General features: G+C 40.4%; 1 protein-coding gene across 1 annotated transcript in view; it reads left to right on the top strand.

Moving 5' to 3' along the window:
- Positions 1-21757, top strand: part of gcn1 (GCN1 activator of EIF2AK4) — a 190736-nt gene that overhangs the window by 154812 nt on the left and 14167 nt on the right. The window contains exons 47-55 of the mRNA XM_060931788.1: positions 9124-9216; positions 9392-9535; positions 9896-10165; positions 10447-10560; positions 10635-10865; positions 11924-12117; positions 12376-12490; positions 19690-19786; positions 21438-21586. Of these exons, the coding sequence (XP_060787771.1) occupies positions 9124-9216; positions 9392-9535; positions 9896-10165; positions 10447-10560; positions 10635-10865; positions 11924-12117; positions 12376-12490; positions 19690-19786; positions 21438-21586 (1407 nt within the window). The remainder of the gene's footprint in view (positions 1-9123; positions 9217-9391; positions 9536-9895; positions 10166-10446; positions 10561-10634; positions 10866-11923; positions 12118-12375; positions 12491-19689; positions 19787-21437; positions 21587-21757) is intronic.

Genomic DNA, 21757 nt, shown 5'->3' with positions numbered 1-21757 from the left:
TGGAATTTTGAAACTTCCACATCATTGCATTCCGTTTTTATTTACAATTTGTACTTTGTCCCAACTTTTTTGGAATCGGGGTTGTATCTATCAGGGATGAGAGTTTTCCACTTTTTCTGAGTAAAAAACGAGCTTTTTATATTTTGCCAAATCCGTTGAGAATTTTTCTTTTTATTAATTTCGGGGGGTTGGGGTATGTTCCTTCATGCTGTTCAAACTTTATTAACTCCAACGATGTTTATGCATTATTTGTAAGTCGCCATCTTTAATCTTGTTGAATGTGATGTAAAATTCGTGTTATCTACATTGTTATTGGTCAAAACATCGATGTCGAGACCATAATAGCCAATCAAAACAGTTTTTACAAAGACATCCGCATCCGCTTTCTTTTATCAAACTTACACATGTTCGTGAGCTGCATATCAAAAATACTTTCCTCTAATTGCCATTTTTTTCTCAAGATGCTGAATGCTATTGACAAGCGAAATGAAGCGAAGGTACATGAAATTGATGCTGGTATAAAAAAAAAACAAGTTTAGCAAAGCAAAAGGAAAGCAAGAGAGGAGTGTGAGAGAGAGCAGAAGAGAACCAGGTTAGAGCATGTAAAAACACAGGAGGTGCTGGCTAATGAAAGGAAAAGGAAAAAAGAGAGAACTGATGAGCTTTTGGGGCGGCACGGTGGTGTAGTGGTTAGCACTGTCGCCTCACAGCAAGAAGGTCCGGGTTCGAGCCCCGTGGCCGGCGAGGGCCTTTCTGTGCAGAGTTTGCATGTTCTCCCCGTGTCCGCGTGGGTTTCCTCCGGGTGCTCCGGTTTCCCCCACAGTCTAAAGACGTGCAGGTTAGGTTAACTGGTGACTCTAAATTGACTGTAGGTGTGAGTGTGAATGGTTGTCTGTGTCTATGTGTCAGCCCTGTGATGACCTGGCGACTTGTCCAGGGTGTACCCCGCCTTTCGCCCGTAGTCAGCTGGGATAGGCTCCAGCTTGCCTGTGACCCTGTAGAAGGATAAAGCGGCTAGAGATAATGAGATGAGATGATAAGCTTTTGGCTTTGGCCAAGAAGCTGAAGTCTAAATGATCAAATGAAAATTTGTTTCAAAAATAACTGGGAACTGTAAATAACTTAACTGTAAAAAGTGTAGACAGACATTTTCCTTTTGAAGAAAACATACAAGTGATGTGGACAATAAGATAAAGACAGTCCCCCATAAAATATGCATTTGTTTGATTCAATACATTGAATATATGATAATTTGAATTATAGCTGACAGTGTTGATAACTATATAACTTTTAAAGTTTAAATAGACATTGTGAAGAAATCATATACAAGTAATGTGGACATTAGGAAAAGGTCAGTTTCCATAAGATATGAATGTTTTTATTTAATTCAATATATTGAATATATGAAAATTTGAATTATTACTGGAACTGTAAATAACTGAATTTTAATCCACATTTTTTTTTAGAGAAACAAGTGATTTTGACAATGAGTAATAACCAGTCCCCATAAAATGTAGATATTATTTTGAATTAATGCAATACACATATTGATTTTGATACATATTGTTCTATATAATAGTGTTTTTATTTCAATAAGTATTAAAATAGGCATCAGGTGTTTTAATTAACTACAGCTCAAATTGCAGGAAATAGGGTGTGTAAGGTTTCATTTTGGAAAAAAAAATTCCCGGGGGGTATCCCCCCGGACCCCCCTTATTACAGACTTTCTGCTTTTTTCATCAGCACCCACTCTCATCCCTGATATTGCACAAATTGCACATTGGCCAAGAATAGTTCTATTGGACATTTGAGTTTAAAGCCATGATTACTGTTTTTTAGGCGGTTTGTCCTGGTTTTCATTGCTCTGTATCTCTTGCCTGATGGCAAAAGCTGGAAGAGACAATGACCGGGGTGTTGAGAGTCTTTTGGAATGTCCATTGCTTTCCTGCAGCATCTGGAGGTGTAAATCTGTTCCAGGGTGGGGAGGGGGCAGCCTATTGTTTTCTCTGCTGCCCTAACGACCCTGTGAAGCGCCTTCTTCTCTGAGGATGTACAGCTGCAGTACCATACACACAGTCCGTACGTGAGCGCACACTCTATGGAGCAGTGATCGAAGGCCCAGAGCAGATTTTGGTGGGGACAGTTCTTTCTGAGGATTCTCAGAAAGTACAGTCTCTGCTGCGCCTTCTTCAGCAGCTCCTTGGTGTTGGCACTCCAGGTTAGGTCGTTCTCCAGTTCAATGCCGAGAAACCTGAACACCGGGACCCTCTCCACACAGGCCCCACCGATGATTAGTGGCTGGATGTCAGCTTTGTTTTTCCTAAAGTCAATAACCAGCTCCTTTGTTTTGGTGGTATTGAGGAGCAGATTGTTGACTTTGCACCGCTCTGACATCCACTCCACCTCATCCCTGTATGCTAGCTCACCCTCCTCGCCCGAGATGAGTCCCACCACGGTCGTGTCATCTGCGAACTTTACAATCTTATTGCTAAGGTGGGTGGAGACACAGTCGTACGTGTAGAGGGTGTAAAGGAGTGGGCTAAGTACACAACCCTGTGGTGAGCCGGTGTTCAGGCTAAGAGCAGTGGAGGTCTGGGAACCCAGCCTGACCCTCTGGGAGTGGCCTGACAGAAAGTCCAATATCCAGCTGCAGGTGAGTGGTGGAACCCCAAGGTCCGCCAGCTTGGACACCAGTCGTTGTGGAAGGATGGTGTTAAACGCCGAGCTGAAGTCCACAAAGAGCATTCTGGTGTAGCTTCCCTGCTGCTCCAAGTGGGTCAGTGCAGCGTGAAGTGCTGTGCATAGGGCATCCTCCGTGGATCTCTTTGCTTTGTAAGCAAATTGAAGAGGGTCCAGCTCGGCAGGCAAGGATATGACTCCGCACCAGTTTCTCAAAGCACTTCATGATGACAGGTGTAAGTGCCACTGGGCGGTAGTCATTCAGGGTGTTGATGTTAGTTTTTTTTTTTTTGGCAGCGGTACAATGGTTGAGGACTTAAGGCAGGATGGGACAATAGCCTGAGACAGGGACTGGTTAAAAATCCTTGTGAAGACTCCAGCCAGTTGATCCGCACAGTCTTCAGCACCCGTCCCGTCACACCGTCGGGTCCTGCAGCCTTCCTTGGGTTCACCTTCCTCATCACCATCGTGCGTGTGTGTGTGTGTGTGTGTGTGTGTGTGTATATGTGTATATATATGTGTGTGTGTATGTATGTGTGTGTGTGTGTGTGTGTGTGTGTATATATATATATATGAGTGATTCCACGCTTATGGGTACTGAAATGGGGACATGAACTTGTTTTTAAAAATTCACCTAAAACCATTTCTTTTTTTACCATCAGGTCATAAAACATGCAATCTTTAATGAATTATATGTTAAAAGATAACTTTAATTTTCTGAGATGTAATAAAAACACATTTATATGCCAAAGTCAAGCCTATGAGTTCCAAAATGATGTCTGTTACATTACTTCTGTTACGATTGTCCATCTCGCGTCTGTTACAAATTAATTACAATCTAGCTCTATACCATGTTAATCTTATTGAAAGAATGTGCATGTTTATTCTACTACACATGTTTATTAATTATATTTGCTAAAACATCACCTTCCTATGTTTCAAAAAGTAATTCTACATTGTTAAAATTGAGAATATATATGTCCACAACACTTCTGTTACGTTCTGACTTTGGCATATAAATGTTTTTATTACATCTCAGAAAATTAAAGTTATCTTTTAACATATCATTCATTAAAGATTACATGTTTTGTGACCTGATGGTAAAAAAAGAAATGGTTTTAGGTGAATTTTTAAAAATAAGTTCATGTCCCCATTTCAGTACCCATAAGCGTGGAATCACTCATATATATATATATATATATATATATATATATATATATATATATATATATTAGTGCTGTCAAAAATGTCGCGTTATCATTGCGTTAACTTGACTCAATTTTAACGGCGATAATTTTTTTTATCGCGAGATTAACGCTCTGTGACATGATGTAGGTTTTTCATAAGCTTTTGAAACTGCCGGGAACTTGGAACAGAGACTTTGCTTAGAAAAACGATAGCAGCTAGACTGTAATGCCATGCCCCGCACAGCCAGAGTCCTCTGCCCTCCCCCCAAAGAACCAGCGCGGGCAGGGCGCGCTAGCCCCGCGCCTTGGGACGAAGAGCCACGGTGCTCGGCTTTGCAGTGGCTGTGACAGGACGTGTTATGCTCTGCAATAAAAAAAAAAAAAACATTGGTACAAAGCAAGCCCATTCACTTTTTTATGCTGATAAGAGAATTACAATGGTTTTTCATGTGACAAAAATATGCGATTAAATTGCGATTAATCGCGAGTTAACTATGACAGTCGCGACATTAATCGCGATTAAATATTTTAATCGCTTGACAGCACTAATATATATAAAAATACACACACACACACACACACACACATATATAGTGTATGTATATATATTGTGTATGTATATATTTTTATACTGTATACACACACTATATACGCACGCACGCACAATGTGTGTGTGTGTATATATGCGCATGCATGCATATGCCCATTTCCCACCTGAGAGTTAGTTATGCATCTCTCCTGGGTTGTGACCCAGGGCCTATCTGAATAGTCATGATCAGGAATTAACTTGTGTGGACTCACTTGGTCTGAAATAACAAAGGAAGTGTTGAACATTGGTCAAATAACGTAGTGGTTAGCACTGTCGCCTCACAGCAGGAAGGGTCTGGGTTCAAGCCCAGCAGCTGATGGTGGCCTTTCTATATGGAATTTGCATGTTCTCCCCGTGTCTGTGTGGGCTTCCTCCAGGTGCTCCGGTTTCCCCCACAGTTTAAAGATATGCGGTTCAGTTAACATGGGGCGGTCTTGGGCTGAAGTGCCTTGAGCAAGGCGTCTAACCCCCAACTGCTCCCTGGGCACTGTAGCATAGCTGCTCACTGCTCTGGGTATGTATACGCGTGTGTGTGCTCTCATTGCTCACATGTGTATGTGCATGTGGGTGTTCACTGCTTAAGCTGGGTTAAATGCAGAGAGGAATTTCACTGTGCTTAAGTCTATGTGTGATGTTGTTCTTAACAAAAGGCTTGATGAAACAAATTTTTTTTAAGCCTAGACTTAAACACTGAGGCTGTGTCCAAGTCCCAAACAATGATTGGGAGGCTGTTCCATAACTGTGGGGTTTTGTAAGAGAAGGTCCTTGCCCCCCTGCCTTCACTATTTGAGATACCAACACATAACCTGCACCTTTTGATCTATGTAGGCGTGGTGGATCATAAAAGACCAGAAGTTCGCTCAGGTACTGTGGCACATTCAGTGCTTTATTGATCAGTAGTAGTATTTTATAATCAATGTGAAATTTGGTTGGGAGCAAATGCAGTGTGGATAAGATGGGGTCATGTGGTTGTATCTTCTGGTTTTAGTAAAGACTCCCTGCTCCATTCTGGACTAACTTGACCTACTGGAACTTTGAGACAGTAAGACATGACAGTAGTTGAACCTAGAGGTGACACAGGCATAAACTCATTTTTCTGCATCATGTAGTGACACATTGCTTATCTTAGCAATATTTCTGAAATCAAATAAGTCTATCCTTGTAATATCTACATGAGCTTCAAATGAAAAGACTGGAGCCAATAATCACACCAAGGTCTTTTACTGCTACTAATGATGAAACAAAAGCTATCCAAAGTTACTATACAATTCGAAAGCTTACTGCTAGTTGCATGTGGTACAAGTAAGAATTAAGTAAAAGGAAGTTAATAAGCATCCAGTGTATAATGTCCTTTACACATTCCTCAGTTTTATTGAGGTGGTGTTTCTCATCTTGCTTTGCTGCAATAGACTGTGTCATCAGCACAACAGTGAAAGCCACTATGCTTATGCATAAACTTACCCAGAGGTAGCATATATAAATTAAAAAGCAGTGGGCCAAAGACAGAACTTTGTGCAACACCAAACTTGACCTTAGTATGCACTGTATGCATAAACAAACTGATAATCAGTTAAATATGACCTGAACCAGGAAAGTGCCATTCCTCTAACTTGAGGTCTGTTTTTTTTCATCAGGCGTTTGATAACTGCTAGTTTAAAGAATTTAGGTTCATAGCCAGTGTTAAGGGAAGAATAGAGGTTTGATTGCTTCTTGTGGTATCTGTTGAAATTTGTAGATAAGGGTTATAGTACACATTGATTTTGATGAGGAAATTAGTTTAGTCTCTTGAAGGAGAGTAAAACGTTCTAATCACTGATCTGATATAGTTATATTGTGAACTACAGGGTTAGTTATTAAATTGTCTGGCTTTAAATTAATAGTCTGAATTTTTTACCTGATATTTTAAATTTTGCCATGGGAAAAATTCATGACATTGTCATTACTACATATTGATGGTGTGCATGTTTCTGAGGTGATCTTATTCCTAGTTAATTTTGCTCCAGTATTAAATAAGTATCTCGGATTATTTTTGTTGTTCTATTAGGGTGCAGCGATACGCTCATATAGCAGCATTGAGTTTTCCTATAGTTTCAGGAAGCTATCCTTCCGTGCTAATTGGAATACTTCCAATTTAGTTTGACACCATTTCTGCTCTAATCTTCGAGTGGTCTGTGTGACCACCATTATGAGTGGGTCCTATGATGATCTGATTAACCCCTACTAAATCTAGAATGGACATGAACACTGTTCTCAGAGGGTCTTCCAGGTTATCAAAGTGAATATTAAAGTATCCAACATCTAAGGCTTTCACTGAAGAAGCAGTCAGGTTTGAGACCAAATCTGCAAATTCATAAAGGAATTCAGAGTATCTCCCCAGGGGTCTGTAAATAAGTCTTGCAATCGACTGGATAGACTTGTATTTTTGTGGCTACATATGTCAGTGTAAAGAACTTCAAACACAAACACGCAGTCGGTTTAGCCTGTTTATTGACCAGTAAATCAATAGCTTGGCCTTTTTGATTCAGCTCTCTCTTCACTATGATGGACAGGTACAGCGTCTGCATCACTGCAGAAGCTGCACTGCTCTGTCTGTTGATCTCATTGTTCATCCTGTATCGAATGTTCGAGTAATACACAGACTCTCCTCTCCAGCACACCTTCCCAGGGATGCTGAGGAGTGTGATCCCCTAAAATTGGTCCAGGTTTTTGTGTGATGCCTAATTATCATTATAAATATCTGAGAGACCTCCTCCTCTGCTAGTTAGATGAGGCTGATGTATATACGGTAGCTTTACCCAGGAAGACTAGCTTCTTTTAATGCTATGTATACATACTTATTTGGTCTGATCCACATTTCTGTTAAACACAGTACATTAAACTGGGGTGGAATTCCCAAAAGCATCGTAGCACAGAGATCATCGTTAAATGGTAGAGCGAGTATCACAATGAATACACTCCTCTTTTAGTTAAGATGTTCTTAGTGTTAAGAGGCTCTTGGGAAACCCACCCCGATTGGTAATAATTTATTTAACAATATGCACTTTCGATGAAAGAGATCTAATATTTAAGAATTCTAGCTTCAGATCAAAGGTACTAGCTCGACATTCAGTGTGATCTAATTTTATGCAAGTTAATTTACTAAAGCTGAGGTTTTATTTATTTATTTATTTATTTAAAAAAGGCTTGGGGAAAACACAGTCCCAATATGGTGGAGCCTGGGAGATGACTCAAGGCAGCTAGCAGACAGTCGGTTTAGCCTGTTTATTGACCAGTAAATCAATAGCTTGGCCTTTTTGATTCAGCTCTCTCTTCACTATGATGGACAGGTACAGTGTCTGCATCACTGCAGAAGCTGCACTGCTCTGTCTGTTGATCTCATTGTTCATCCTGTATCGAATGTTCGAGTAATACACAGACTCTCCTCTCCAGCACACCTTCCCAGGGATGCTGAGGAGTGTGATCCCCTAAAATTGGAACACACCCTCCAGGGACGCTGAGGAATGTGATCCCCTAAAATTGGAACACATCCTCTGGTCTGCCAGTCCCCAGTCTGTCAGTCCAGAAGCACTGTCCCTGACCTCCATTCATTGTTGAAGAGGCATGTCAAACAAGACATTCCCACAACATCCAGAGCCTTAAGGAACTTGGGGCAGATCTCACTCCTAAGTCATCTGATGATCAGAATCTCTTCAAGGCTGACTGAAAGTTATGCTCAATGGCCTCACTGAAATCCTCCCACATCCAAATTTTTGCTTTTGCAACTGCCAAAGCTGCACTTCGCTTGGCCCATCTATGTCTGTCAGCTGCCTCCGGAGTCCTACAAGCTGACCAAGCTCGATTGGACTTCTCCTTCAGCTTGATGGCTCCCTTTACCACTGGTGTCCACCACTGGGTTCAGTGGTTGCCACTGTGACAATTGCGAGCAACCTTACTGCTGCAGCTCTGTATAGCCGCCTCAGCAACGGAGGTGCAGAACATGGCCCGTTCGGACTCCCATCTCCATAATTTCCCTCGGAATGCAGTAGAAGTTCTGCCAGAGGGTGGGGGTTGAACATCCAGATAGGAGCCTCCATCAAACGTTCCCAGCCCAGCCTCATTTTATATTTGGGTGTATCAGGCCTGTCTAGCATCCTCCCCTGCCATTTGATCCAACTCTCCACCAGGTGGTAATCAGTTGCCCTCTTGTTTGGCAGATTGTGAGATCAAATCCTGATGCCACAATGATCTGTGGCTGGGAATCCAAGTTGGCAAAACTCGTCATGCTCTCTGAGTGGGAGACGCTGTCCGTCAGAATGAAACTAGTCAGTCATTTGCTTTATTCATGTGAGTGTGTTCAGTGGTCCTGTGACGCAGCATTTCAGAAAAGATGAAGTTCCTGGCTTCAGGTATCTTGGAGGATGCATATGCTAGCTTTGACCTTCTCCAGTTAGAAGCTCTTACGTGATGGGGAGAGCTAGCTAGTTGGTGGGACTTTGTAAATGATCACATTGTTAGAAAATGGAGTAAAAATCCAATAAAAGGAAATGCAAAATTGCAACTAGACAGTGGTAACAAGATTTCCTTTTTTTCCCCTCTCGTTTTTCGTATTGGTCAGCACTTAGAATTTCCTTCTGCATAAGAAAATCACTGTACCTCAATAAGTGTTAAGTTCTGTTGTTTGGTTTGCAGGAAGATAAGGAAACTGCGGAGTTTGCACTGGATGGACTGAAGCAAGTTATGGCTGTGAAGAGTCGATCAGTGCTGCCTTACCTTGTGCCCAAGGTTGTATTTCTCTTTCAAAATACCTTGATTAATGATACCTTAGCACCATCTTTCATAAACTCAGATTGATTTCTCTGGTAACAGTCACAAAAAATAATAATGTGGTTTATCATGCCTGCTGAGCATTCTCTCCTTAATTCAGTTTTTGTTTTCTTGTCTCACTCTTTATTTGTAGCTCACTGCTCCCCCAGTGAATACACGCGTGCTAGCCTTCCTGTCTGCTGTGACAGGTGATGCTCTGACACGTCACCTGGGTGTGATTCTACCTGCTTTGCTCTCATCCCTCAAACAAAAACTGGGCACTGAGGAGGGACCTCAGGTACCCTCACTACTAAAGCACGAAAACCATTTGAAACACAAAATCTTCATTGTCATGCCAGCAAATTAGTCATTGTTTTTATTGTAATATTATCAGAAACAGTTTTTAAAAAGTATAAATATTCTTATAGCTTGATGTGGTAGTATTTATTACCACATTAAGTTTAAAAACAAAGACTAACCACCTAAGAGTTTCTTTTCTGAAATGAATGAAATTTTCAGTGGAATTGAAAACTATGACCGAGTATTCTGACTGCTTTTATTCTTAACAATTAGGGCTGGAGTTGCTAAAGCTGAATAAACATGTAGATATCTTTATAAGGTACATATCTTTTGTAATAAGGTATTCACTTCTGTGCAGGAGTTGAGCAACTGCCAGACTGTGATTTTGTCCGTTGAAGATGAGGTGGGCCAGCGGATCATCATCGAGGACCTGCTGGAGGCAACACGCGGTGCAGATGCTGGACTCAGGGAGGCATCCGTTACCATCTTAAATGCCTACTTTTCCCGAACAAGGCTGGACTACAGCACTCACACACGCACTCTGCTTTCCGGCCTTATGCACTTACTCAACGATCCCAACCCTGAGGTGCTCCATCAGAGCTGGGACACCATCAATTCCATCACCAAGGTGCGGGGAAAAAATACAGCTGGGGTTCATTCATCGTGTCTTAAAGAAGTTGCTATGTTCTTGCTGAGAAGTTTACAGAATACAGGAAAATGTAAAATTAGAACCTTTTTGTTGTTTGTAATATTTCAAAGGCTTTCGCGTGAAATTTGTTTCCAGGATGAACATAATTACTGTTAAGCACAAGTGACCACCACACATGAGCAGCTTAAAGATGGTTGGAAAGAATCTAAGATATTTACCTGATGTACATCTATACACACACACTTATTTGTTGTATGCAGAAGTTGGATGCTGGAAGTCAACTGGCTCTGATCGATGACTTGCACAGAGATATCCGTTCAACAGCAGCTGAAGTCAGGGGTGAACATCTGCCTGGTTTCTGTCTGCCCAAAAAGGTACAGACAATATAACTTATGTTTTGAGTCAAGTGTCAGCTTTTGGAGTCTCACTATTTTACTTCCTTCCTCAGGGAGTGACATGTATTCTGCCTGTTCTGAGAGAGGGAGTGTTGACAGGAAGCCCAGAGCAGAAGGAGGAATCGGCACGTGCGTTAGGTGCCGTCATCAAGCTGACCTCTGCTGAGGCTCTACGGCCCTCTGTTGTCCATATTACTGGGCCGCTTATCCGTATACTCGGAGATCGTTTTTTCTGGACTGTGAAGACAGCTCTGCTCGAGACCCTGACCCTATTGCTTCGCAAGGTTTTTGCTTTGCTTTTATGTTATAGGTTCAGTGGACCTGTATTCCACTGAGGAATTTCTAACATGTTAAAAATATATATCTATGTTGTACAGTGTGAGCACTGCATGATCCAATATACATACTAGAAGGAAGTTAGCAGAGTCTGTTAGTCTCTCTTATACTTATGCACTGGAGGCTGCATTGGGAGTGATCAGCTTTTTTTCACGAGTTTTAATCCAACGGCAGACTGTGCTGTCACTTAGAGAGAGAAAAAAATCACAAGGTGATTGAAGTAGTACTAAACTATGCAGTGGTAACAGTCTTTTGTATGTTTGTTTTCTTTGTAAGTTTTAGTGCATAAAGCTGCACAAAAAGAATGAGGTGAATTGTGACAATGTCTGTTGTCCAAATCAATATATTATATAAATGAAATTATATAAATTGAATAGTGGCCTCTAGCATTTAACCATTGTTCGTGGCACCCTGTGAGTGCCTGTACTGCACAGTTTTACCAATTTTGTCATGTCGTTTTCACCATCCCACTGATAGATTGCATTGTGCAGTGTGAGCAATAGTGAGATGACAAGATTTCTGTCATTGTACAGTGTAAGGCCAGCTTCCTTTGATGTGAAAGATGCATAAGGTGTTGCCTTTCCAGTTCCTTTATATTCATCTTTTGCATCTTGCCCTATTGTATGCAGACATGTAGCTTGTCATTTGTGGAAGCTTGACTTGGTAAAACAGGTCATGGAAAAATTGATTGGTTATGAAACCCCTCCATAAAGTGGAGACAAAACCAGGTGGTGAGATTTATAAAAAAAAAAAAATTACTGTGCATTTAAAAGTTTCTTCCTTGTGTTTTTCCATGCTATAATTTCCTGAGATTTTAGCAAACTTTTTTTTTTTACAATAACTGTAGAATTTTGACTTTCATTTGCAAATAAACATAGGGATTTCAAAAATGGATTAGTTTGACAAAATTCAGCTTGTACATCTTATTCAGTAAAAAAAAAATACAAAGCATAATGTACCTACCTGTTGGGATAACAGCATTTTCTTCATATATTGCTCTCTCTAGGTGGGCATAGCACTGAAGCCGTTCCTTCCACAGCTCCAGACCACATTCCTGAAGGCCTTGCAGGACACGAGCAGGCCTGTGAGGCTCAGAGCAGCTGAGGCTTTGGGACAACTTGTTTCCATACACACAAAAGTGGACCCACTATTTATAGAGCAGCTCTCAGCCATTCGCAACGCAGAGGACTCGGGCATCAGGTGCACTGCAGTCTACTCAGAACTCTGCTTAGCAAGGAGTTTCACCATTATAGAGGCAACATTTTAGCAAAATACTCAAATTCCACTATTAAAATAATTTCCACAGTTAAGATGAGGTTTAGCTGAGTAATTTAAATGCTAACAAAGGTGCATGTTTGGATTAGTAATTTTAAGTGTTGGCAGATAGTCCAAGAAATGGAGAAAGTAGAGGGCATGTTAGAAACTATTCCTATCCTTATGTTCTGACATGTGATGCAGGGAGACCATGCTGCAAGCCCTGAGGTTTGTCATTCAAGGTGCTGGAGCTAAAGTTGATCCTGCCATCAAGAAGAATATCACCACCACTTTGCTTGGCATGCTGGGACATGATGAGGTATGACAGCCTGCTGTCGTCTTTAGCCTGGGTATCATCGCTAATTTTACTCCTTTTAGATGACCGATAACAAGAAACACATTCAAGGGAATAAACAGCCTACTTTTTTTTTTTAAACAGGTGAGCCGCATTTGTATGCACAAGAACTTCACGGTGTATAAACAAATTCTCAAGCAGCGCGCGTGCGCACGCACACAACTTATTCTAAGAAGTATAATTTGTAGGGCTGTCAAACAATTTAAAAATTAATCGCGATTAATCTCAGAATTTCATGTAGTTAATTGCGATTAATCGCATTTTTTTAAATCTATGTAAATGAATAAGGCTTTTAAAGTGAAATGTTACAATTAAAATGGTGAACACATTTTATGCTAAAAGTACTTGTTAAAAACTGCTGGGACAAGAGAAAATGGTAAGGGAGTTTATTCACTCACATACTAGGCAGTACTGAACATACAAAACACAAAATTGGATTTTGTGATGGATTAGGGAGCTGTAGTCTCAAATATAAAACGTAGTCACATACTACTGTGTCTCAGTTCAGACGTGTGACAAAAGAAAATAAAAATGAAATAAAACTTCAATTGTGCTGGAGTTGTATTCAGTCACAGCCTACAGGACTTCACAGTACTGTGCAAACAAAAATAAATTGCAGTTGGACTTCAATAAAGACATTTAGTGTCATATCACAGTGCTACAGCATACTGAAATCTCACTTTGCAAAAGTATAAGTGCATACCAAAATCAACTCAATCACCATAGACATATAAACATAGACGCCGCATTGAGCTGGTGGCCCCGTTGCTGGGATACGTCAGAGTGTCCGCCATATTGGATGTGGCAAATCTTCCCCGTAAACCAATGCAAGTAAATGGACTGAACTTCATAAAGCCCCTTTCTACAATAATATTTAACTCGATGCCTTTTATTCACCCATTAACACACACGTATATATTTGGGAAACAAACAGGCATCAAAACAACACATTTTTAATGGTGATGGTTATAAACATACATGTCAACCTTTGGTCAATCAAACCTGTATAACCAACCTCCAAAATCCGTATAAGATGCAAATTAAAATAATTTACCTAAAATTTGAATGATAATTAACAGTGATGTATCCCAGTTACTTTTTTTTCAATATTAATAACAATAAACCTTCAGAATGAATACAAAGCTCCAATGTTTGACAAAAACACAAAGTGTTATCAGCGTAGTTACGAAGGAAATACTTCGTTGTTTGGAGACAGGTTTCACCGAGCGGCTATTATGCGCGAGACTTCATATTAGCCACAAAGTCAGGAAAATCTGTTCGTAATATTACGTTATAATGACCAAATACAATGAAAAGTATTTTTCCAGTCTCACCTGTGAAAGGTAATTCCATGTGATCTCGTTTGGACGGTAAACCTGTTGGTACAGGGATGGCGTATGATTCTACGCAGAAGGCGGCGTCTATGTTTATATGTCTATGCTCAATCACACTCTACTTTTGAAATGAAACTTCCCGTTTAACAGACCTTTCTCCATCACTCACACTTTTATTGAAGCAGCGCGCGACAAGCCTCAACAGGAACTATGGGTGACTCGCAGGGCCAAATTAGAATTTGCGTTAACGGCACTATTTTTTTTAATCGCGATAAATTGAGATCGCGTTAACACGTTATTATCTATAACTTCGACAGCCCTAATAATTTGACAGTGTTTTCTCATAATTATGAGTAACAAGATTAGGACTTTGCCGGTACTGGTAATATGGTGAAAATTCAAAACGTAAAACTCAAACAATTTTTCAGCACCTTAAGCAGAACCCTCTGTGACCATCCTTGGCTGTACACTTCAGTCTAAAGCTGGTAGATTTGTGGTAGCTGCATGAATTATTTTGTTTACATAAAGGTCCATTTGCTGTTGCCTCATTCTGCAAACTGGTACTCAGTGTGGTGATAAATGTTCCTTAAGTTTGACTTGTAGCAAAACTGTACAGGCCAAACACGATATTAGTTTTAGCAGGTTGGAATAAGACTAGGGTGGGAAAAGTACAAATAGATTACACTTAAGTGAAAGTATAGATAATGTCAATCTTACTCAGTTAAAAGTGGAAGTATCCAGCCAAAAAATGTACTTCAGTGAAAGTCAGTAGGGTGCTACTTTTAAATGTACTCAAGTACTAAAAAGTAAAAAATAAGCATTATTAAATGATGGACTTAAGTAGGTCCCAGCAGGTGATGAATTGGCATGATACTCGGTTATTTTAATTGATTAATTTCAAGTAAATTTCTGTTTTTCAGAATAGGGATATTTTGTTGAAAGACATGCATCAAAGCAAAGCCAATGAAAAGAATATATACCTGTAGATGGGGCACAAATTAAAGAGAAAACCTAAATACCTTAATGACTGGAGAAACATAAGTGCTGACGCTTCCGGACAGGTGTAGTGCATGGTGCATTTACAGTGGTACTTGAAAGTTTGTGAACCCTTGAGAATTTTCTATATTTATGAATAAATATGACCTAAAACAATATCAGATTTTCACACAAGTCCTAAAAGGAGATAAAGAGAACCCAGTTAAACAAATGAGACAAAAATATTGTACTTGGTCATTTATTGAGGAAAATGATCCAATATTACATATCTGTGAGTGGCAAAAGTATGTGAACGTCTAAGATTAGCAGTTAATTTGAAGGTGAAATTAGAGTCAGGTGTTTTCAATCAATGGGATGGCAATCAGGTGTGAGTGGGCACCCTGTTTTATTTAAAGAACAGGGATCTATCAAAGTCTGATCTTCACAACACGTTTGTGGAAGTGTATCATGGCACGAACAAAAGAGATTCCTGAGGACCTCAGAAAAAGCGTTGTTGAAGCTCATCAGGCTGGAAAAGGTTACATAATCATCTGTAAAGAGTTTGGACTCCACCAATCCACAGTCAGACAGATTGTGTACAAATGGAGAAAATTCAAGACCATTGTTACCCTCCCCAGGAGTGGTCAACCAACAAAGATCACTCCAAGAGCAAGGCGTGTAATAGTTGGCGAGGTCACAAAGGACCCCAGGGTAACTTCTAAGCAATTGAAGGCCTCTCTCACATTGGCTAATGTTAATGTTCATGAGTCCACCATCAGGAGAACACTGAACAACAATCAGTGCATTTACATGCACATCCAAATCGAGCTACTGTCGGTAATCGAGCTAAGGGTCCCAGCAGGGGTGCCAGAAAAATCCAATCCTACATGCACACAAGGAAATCGAGCTGTGTGAGGTACATTGTGCACCCGAGCCACAGGTGGCGCTACACGCCCCATCGTGTTGGTACACTTCTGGTTGTCGTCATGAAGAAGAGCTATTCAAGAGTATAAACAAAGTTATCAGCAGTGTTGCCAGATACTGCTGACGTTTTCCAGCCGAAAACATGTTCAAATCCGCCAAAATGCATTTAAAACCTCCCAATCTGGCAACACTGGCAGTTCCGTGTTCACAAGTTCTGTGCTCAAGCTGTTAGGCTTGCTCTAACAGACTGTATGGCTACAAACTGTCCTGCGCAGACCACTGTTTTGTAAGACAACTTATTTTGCACAATTGTATATTTTTCTAAAGTCCATTTTTTTGCTTACAAAAACATTTTTTTTTTGCTTACAATTTAACTTATGTCTTAATAAACACACAAAAAGTTCAATTGTTTTGTTTTTATTGACATTCTTCAGATGTTGGACATTATATATATATATATATATATATATATATATATATATATATATATATATATATATAAAATATATACACACACACAAATACAATGACTTGTTTATGTACACAATTCACAGCTATGCAACAGCTGTACAGATGTATCTGGTGATACGGTAAGTGAGCTAAATTTTAACAGTGCAAACAATGCCACAAAAAGAAAAGATTCATGCTGTTGTCATGATTCGTTGTCATGCCGACCAAGGCTGTTGTGTTTCCCGCTTGTGGTCTCGTCACTTCCGGAAGGGGCAGTGCTGAAGTAAGTAGCTCGACTACGTAGCTCGATAGGATATACATGCACTAAGTAGCTCGGCTAAAATCGCATAATCTAGGTCGTGTAGCTTGATTACGAGAAATCAAGGTCGGTTCGATTTCAGCCTAGCTAAGGTGTTTCCATGGCATTTAGAACTTCGATTTCAGTCGAGCAACAGCAGAAATTCGATTTTCTCTATGTGCATGTAAACGCACTGAATGGTGTGCATGGCAGGGTTGCAAGGAGAAAGTCACTGCTCTCCAAAAAGAACATTGTTGTTCGTCTGCAATTTGCTAAAGATCACGTGGACAAGCCAGAAGGCTATTGGAAAAATATTTTGTGGACGGATGAGACCAAAATAGAATTTTTGGGTTTAAATGAAGAGCATTATGTTTGGAGAAAGGAAAACGCTGCATTCCAGCATAAGAACCTAATCCCATCTGTGAAACATGGTGCTGGTAGTATCATGGTTTGGGCCTGTTTTGCTGTATCTGGGCCAGGACGGCTTGCCATCATTGATGTTATAATAAATTCTGAGTTATATCAGTGAATTCTAAAGGAAAATGTCAGGACATCTGTCCATGAACTGAATGTCAAGAGAAGGTAGGTCATGCAGCAAGACAATGACCCTAAGCACACAAGTCGTTTTTCCAAAGAATGGTTAAAGAAGAATAATGTTTTGGAATGGCCAAGTCAAAGTCCTGACCTTAATCCAATAGAAATGTTGTGGAAAGACCTGAAGCGAGCAGTTCATGTGAGGGGAAACTCACCAACAGCACAGAGTTGAAGCTGTTCTGTATGGAGGAATGGGCTAAAATTCCTCCAAGCTGGTGTGCAGGACTGATCAACAGTTACCAGAAATGTTTAGTTGCAGTTATTGCTGCACAAGGGGGTCACACCAGATACTGAAAGCAAAGGTTCACATACTTTTGCCACTCACAGATATGTAATATTGGACCATTTTCCTCAATAAATAAATGACCAACTATAATATTTTTGTCTTATTTGTTTAACTGGGCTCTCTCTATCTACTTTTAGGACTTGTGTGAAAATCTGATGATGTTTTAGGTCATATTTATGCAGAAATATAGAAAATTCTAAAGGGTTCACAAACTTTCAAGCACCACTGTTATCAAAATGTTCAGTAGCATGTTAAAAAAATTTGCAGGCCCAGTGAACCATGGAATTTGAAAGAGGCTCTTTGTTTGGGCAAGAAAACGTCAGTGTAAGACTTGATAGATTGTTCTTGTGGACAGCACAGTCACCAACTATACAGTGAGGGATAGTTATAGTAGTGTTGCAATGAATAAACCTCTCATCACAACACCACATGCACGTTTGACAGTTCAGTGGGAAACCCACATGGAACGGTCTAGAAAGATGTGGAGAAAGGGTTCGTGTTTAGATGAGTTATTCACCATATTCTTGACCCAGTCCTTGTGTGGTGCACACAGAGAGAACAGTACAGGCCTGAATGCTCGACCACTACAATGCGTAGGTCCAGTGACTCTGTTGTGCCTTGGGGGACGTTTTGTGAACATGGTTTGTGGTCACTCGTCCACTTAAAAGGAAATGTCAATGCAAAATTAATTCTGACTGATCATTATTTATCCTCTTCCAGGATGGCAGTGTTCCCATCCATAAGGGTTTCCTGAAAGGTTTAATGAACATGAAAACAATGCAAATAATACTGTATGGTCTTCACAATTCCCAGATTTCAACCCAAACACACATGGCAATTTTGATCTGTCATGTTAGACAGCTCTCTCTACCACAATCATCAAAACTGAGGCAGCATCTTTTAGAAGAATGGTGCTCAAGGTGCACTGAACCTGTTCTGGTGGACCAACCATGCACCATGGTTTTGTCTGTAGCTCTCTGCAGGTCAAAAGTTGGTGCCTCTCAATTGTAGCTGTTTCTTAATTGACAGATGTCAATCTTTAGGTTTACTACTAATTTCTGGCATGAACGATCATGAAACCTTTTGTGTAACCTGAGTGCATTCCACGAGAAATTGTAATGTAAACAGACCAAATTGAGACATTTCGCCAGCATTCTTAATGTCAAGGCTAACACTTAATAGTCAGCTAACTATCCAAATTCCTATCAACCTAGCACAATGATAAGGCTCCAACATGTGCTCTCCCCACAGAAATGCTATAGAACCAAAAATATATTTCACTTGGGTCAGCTTTAGCTAACTAATCATTTGTTACTTATATTCAAACTATTCTTTTTCACAAGGCTAACACTAATTTGCCCATTATAACCTCTTTTAAAGCTGATTACAATGACGTGTCACATCAAAAAGCTAATTTTAATACAAACCCAAACCATTTGTGTGGCAGTGGGGGCGTGGTCAAGCGTCATTTGTGGGCGGCAGGAGTCAGGTAGAACCAGCAAGTAACATGTCATGAGTTTCCCCTGTTGGATTACTGGCATTTTATTAGTGTGTTCTTTCAGGAGAAGCCAGTAACCGGAGAGAGAAAGAGCTATCTAACGCTGTGTGCATAGAGCAGAGTGAAGTCCCCGAAAAGTGAAATTAAAGAAAAATAAAACGCACTTCGAGTTGTCAAGCCTGTCTTCCATCTCCTCATGTCCCAAGAGCCTTAGAGTGCTACAGTTTGATAACTATACTGTCTCATAAATGAACAAAATAAACACTTGCCTCGCAAATACGAAGCCCCAATATATTGAAGCGCATTTATTGTGCAGACATATCTTACTTGCAAGATGGTGTGCTGTGTTTCATGATCAAGTCATATGGGTTTTTGTCATTCCTCTGTATAGCTTGTATACACTGGAATGAAATGTCGTTTCTCCAGAGCCTTGGTGCAACACAACAGTACACAAGACTAAATAAAATGCAAGTACACCATATTGTGAGATGAATGAAGGACAATAAGTACGTGTTTGTAGACCCAAAGTGGCCGCTGCATGCTAAGGCTCATGATGACTGCTAACGATGGTACTAAAGAAACTCTTCTGATTCTGGTACTAAATGCTTTGAAAGCACTTTTGTTCCCTTGGTATGCAGGGACAAATATTCAAGTATGTGAGGAGAGGAAATTGTGTTTAATATTAATTGGTTTTTGGGGGGTTGGTTTATTTATTTATTTATTTATTTATTTTTGCAGTGGCAGATCACTCAGGATGTGGTTGCGCTTCATTTTAGTTTTGATGTTGAATGTTTGTGTATGTAGGATGCCACACGAATGGCCTCTGCTGGGTGTGTTGGTGTGTTATGTGCCTTCCTGTCTGAAGAAGAACTGAGGACTGTTTTACAACAGCATGTTCTTGGTAAGCTCAAACACAGAAAATGTTTCTGTATAATGCAACCTGAATAGTTGAAGAGAAATGTCTTGTTTCCACGAGTAATTATGTTGTGTTTGCACCTGTCTACTTGTGAAATGTGTGTGTTAATGGTGTGGTTGCAGGGATATGTTCAGAAATAAGGATTATAAAACTGTTCCCATATCACAGACGCATTCAGACCTTTTCTCCATGAGCCCCATTTCCCAGTATTTATTAATTTTTTTTGACAACTCTCCACTACTCCCTGAAAAACCCAACTCTCTTGCTTTTTTTTTTTTTTTTTTATGCCTCTGCCACCTTAAGGTGCAGGAGGCATTATGTTTTCGGGTTGTCCGTGCGTGCGTCCGTCCCGAAACCTTGTGAACACGATATCTCAAAGGCTAATGAAAGGAATTTCACCAAACTTTCACCATTTGTGCGCTTTGGGACAAAGATGAACTGATTAGATTTTGAGGTTAAAAGGTCACAGGTCAAGCTCAGCTCAAGATTACTGTGAGGTCAAATGTCCATCCCCAAACCTTGTGAATGCCATATCTCAAAGACTAATGAAAGGAATTTCACCAAACTTTCACCATTTGTGTACTTTGGGACAAAGATGGAAATGATTAGATTTTGAGATCAAAAGGTCTAAGGTCAAGGTCACTGTGAGGTCAGATGTCTGTCCGAAAACCTTGTGAACACAATATCTCCAAGGCAAATGAAAGGAATTTCACCAAACTTTCACCATTTGTGCATTTGAGGACAAACATTAACTGATTAGGCGGCACGGTGGTGTAGTGGTTAGCGCTGTCGCCTCACAGCAAGAAGGTCCGGGTTCGAGCCCCGTGGCCAGCAAGGGCCTTTCTGTTTGGAGTTTGCATGTTCTCCCCGTGTCCGTGTGGGTTTCCTCTGGGTGCTCCGGTTTCCCCCACAGTCCAAAGACATGCAGGTTAGGTTAACTGGTGACTCTAAATTGACCGTAGGTGTGAATGTGAGTGTGAATGGTTGTCTGTGTCTATGTGTCAGCCCTGTGATGACCTGGCGACTTGTCCAGGGTGTACCCCGCCTTTCGCCCGTAGTCAGCTGGGATAGGCTCCAGCTTGCCTGCAACCCTGTAGAACAGGATAAAGCGGCTACAGATAATGAGACATTAACTGATTAGATTTTGAGGTTAAAAGGTCACAGGTCAAGATTACTGTGAGGTCAAATGCCCATCCCCAAATCACAACTTAAGGCGTGTAGTCTACCAGGCGGAGGTATCCCCATCGACGCCGTTGGCGTCGAGTTCTATCTAGTTTGGCATATTATTCCATTCTGTTTTAATATTGGAAGCTCCTATGCAAAATTTATAAATGTTGGCAGTACTGAAATTTTACACTCTCCAAATTCCTTCGAACCACACAGTTTGTAACCAGGTGTGCTCAGGAAAGCATTCTATTAAGTTATATTGCATTACATCTCATGGCCTTGATTTACCTTTGCTGACCCTGAATCTGCAGAATCGAACATAAAGAATGGGTTTGCAGAAAGTAAGGTTATTCAGTGAGGGTGTCGAATTAATTTTTCAGTGAATGCACAATTAAGCTAAAATTGAGCATCACTTTACTGCTCTCTGCATTTTGGATATTTGCACTGATTGATGTGAAATCTCTCACAGCGGATGTGTCAGGAGTGGACTGGATGGTGCGCCATGGCCGCAGCATGGCTCTTGCTATAGCTGTGAAGTTTGCACCCGAACAGCTGTGTACTCCAGAATACAGCGCCACCATACTTGATGTCATATTATCCAGCACGACTGCAGACAGAGTAATGTTCTCCTGCTAAAAATTCCCTTCTGCATGGTGTATTTGGCTAAAATATAGAAATGATTATGCAAATATATGTTGCTGAAAAGAATATCTATCTTGACTATAATACAAGAAATTTAATGAACAACTAGTGATTTTATTTGTTTATTGGAAACTGATGCCAAATTTT

This window comes from Neoarius graeffei, chromosome 10 (genome assembly GCF_027579695.1).
Source record: "Neoarius graeffei isolate fNeoGra1 chromosome 10, fNeoGra1.pri, whole genome shotgun sequence".
In the NCBI taxonomy this organism is placed as follows: Eukaryota; Metazoa; Chordata; class Actinopteri; order Siluriformes; family Ariidae; genus Neoarius; species Neoarius graeffei.
The sequence above is the reverse complement of the archived record's forward strand: the minus strand, read 5'-3'. Positions and strand labels throughout refer to the sequence as shown.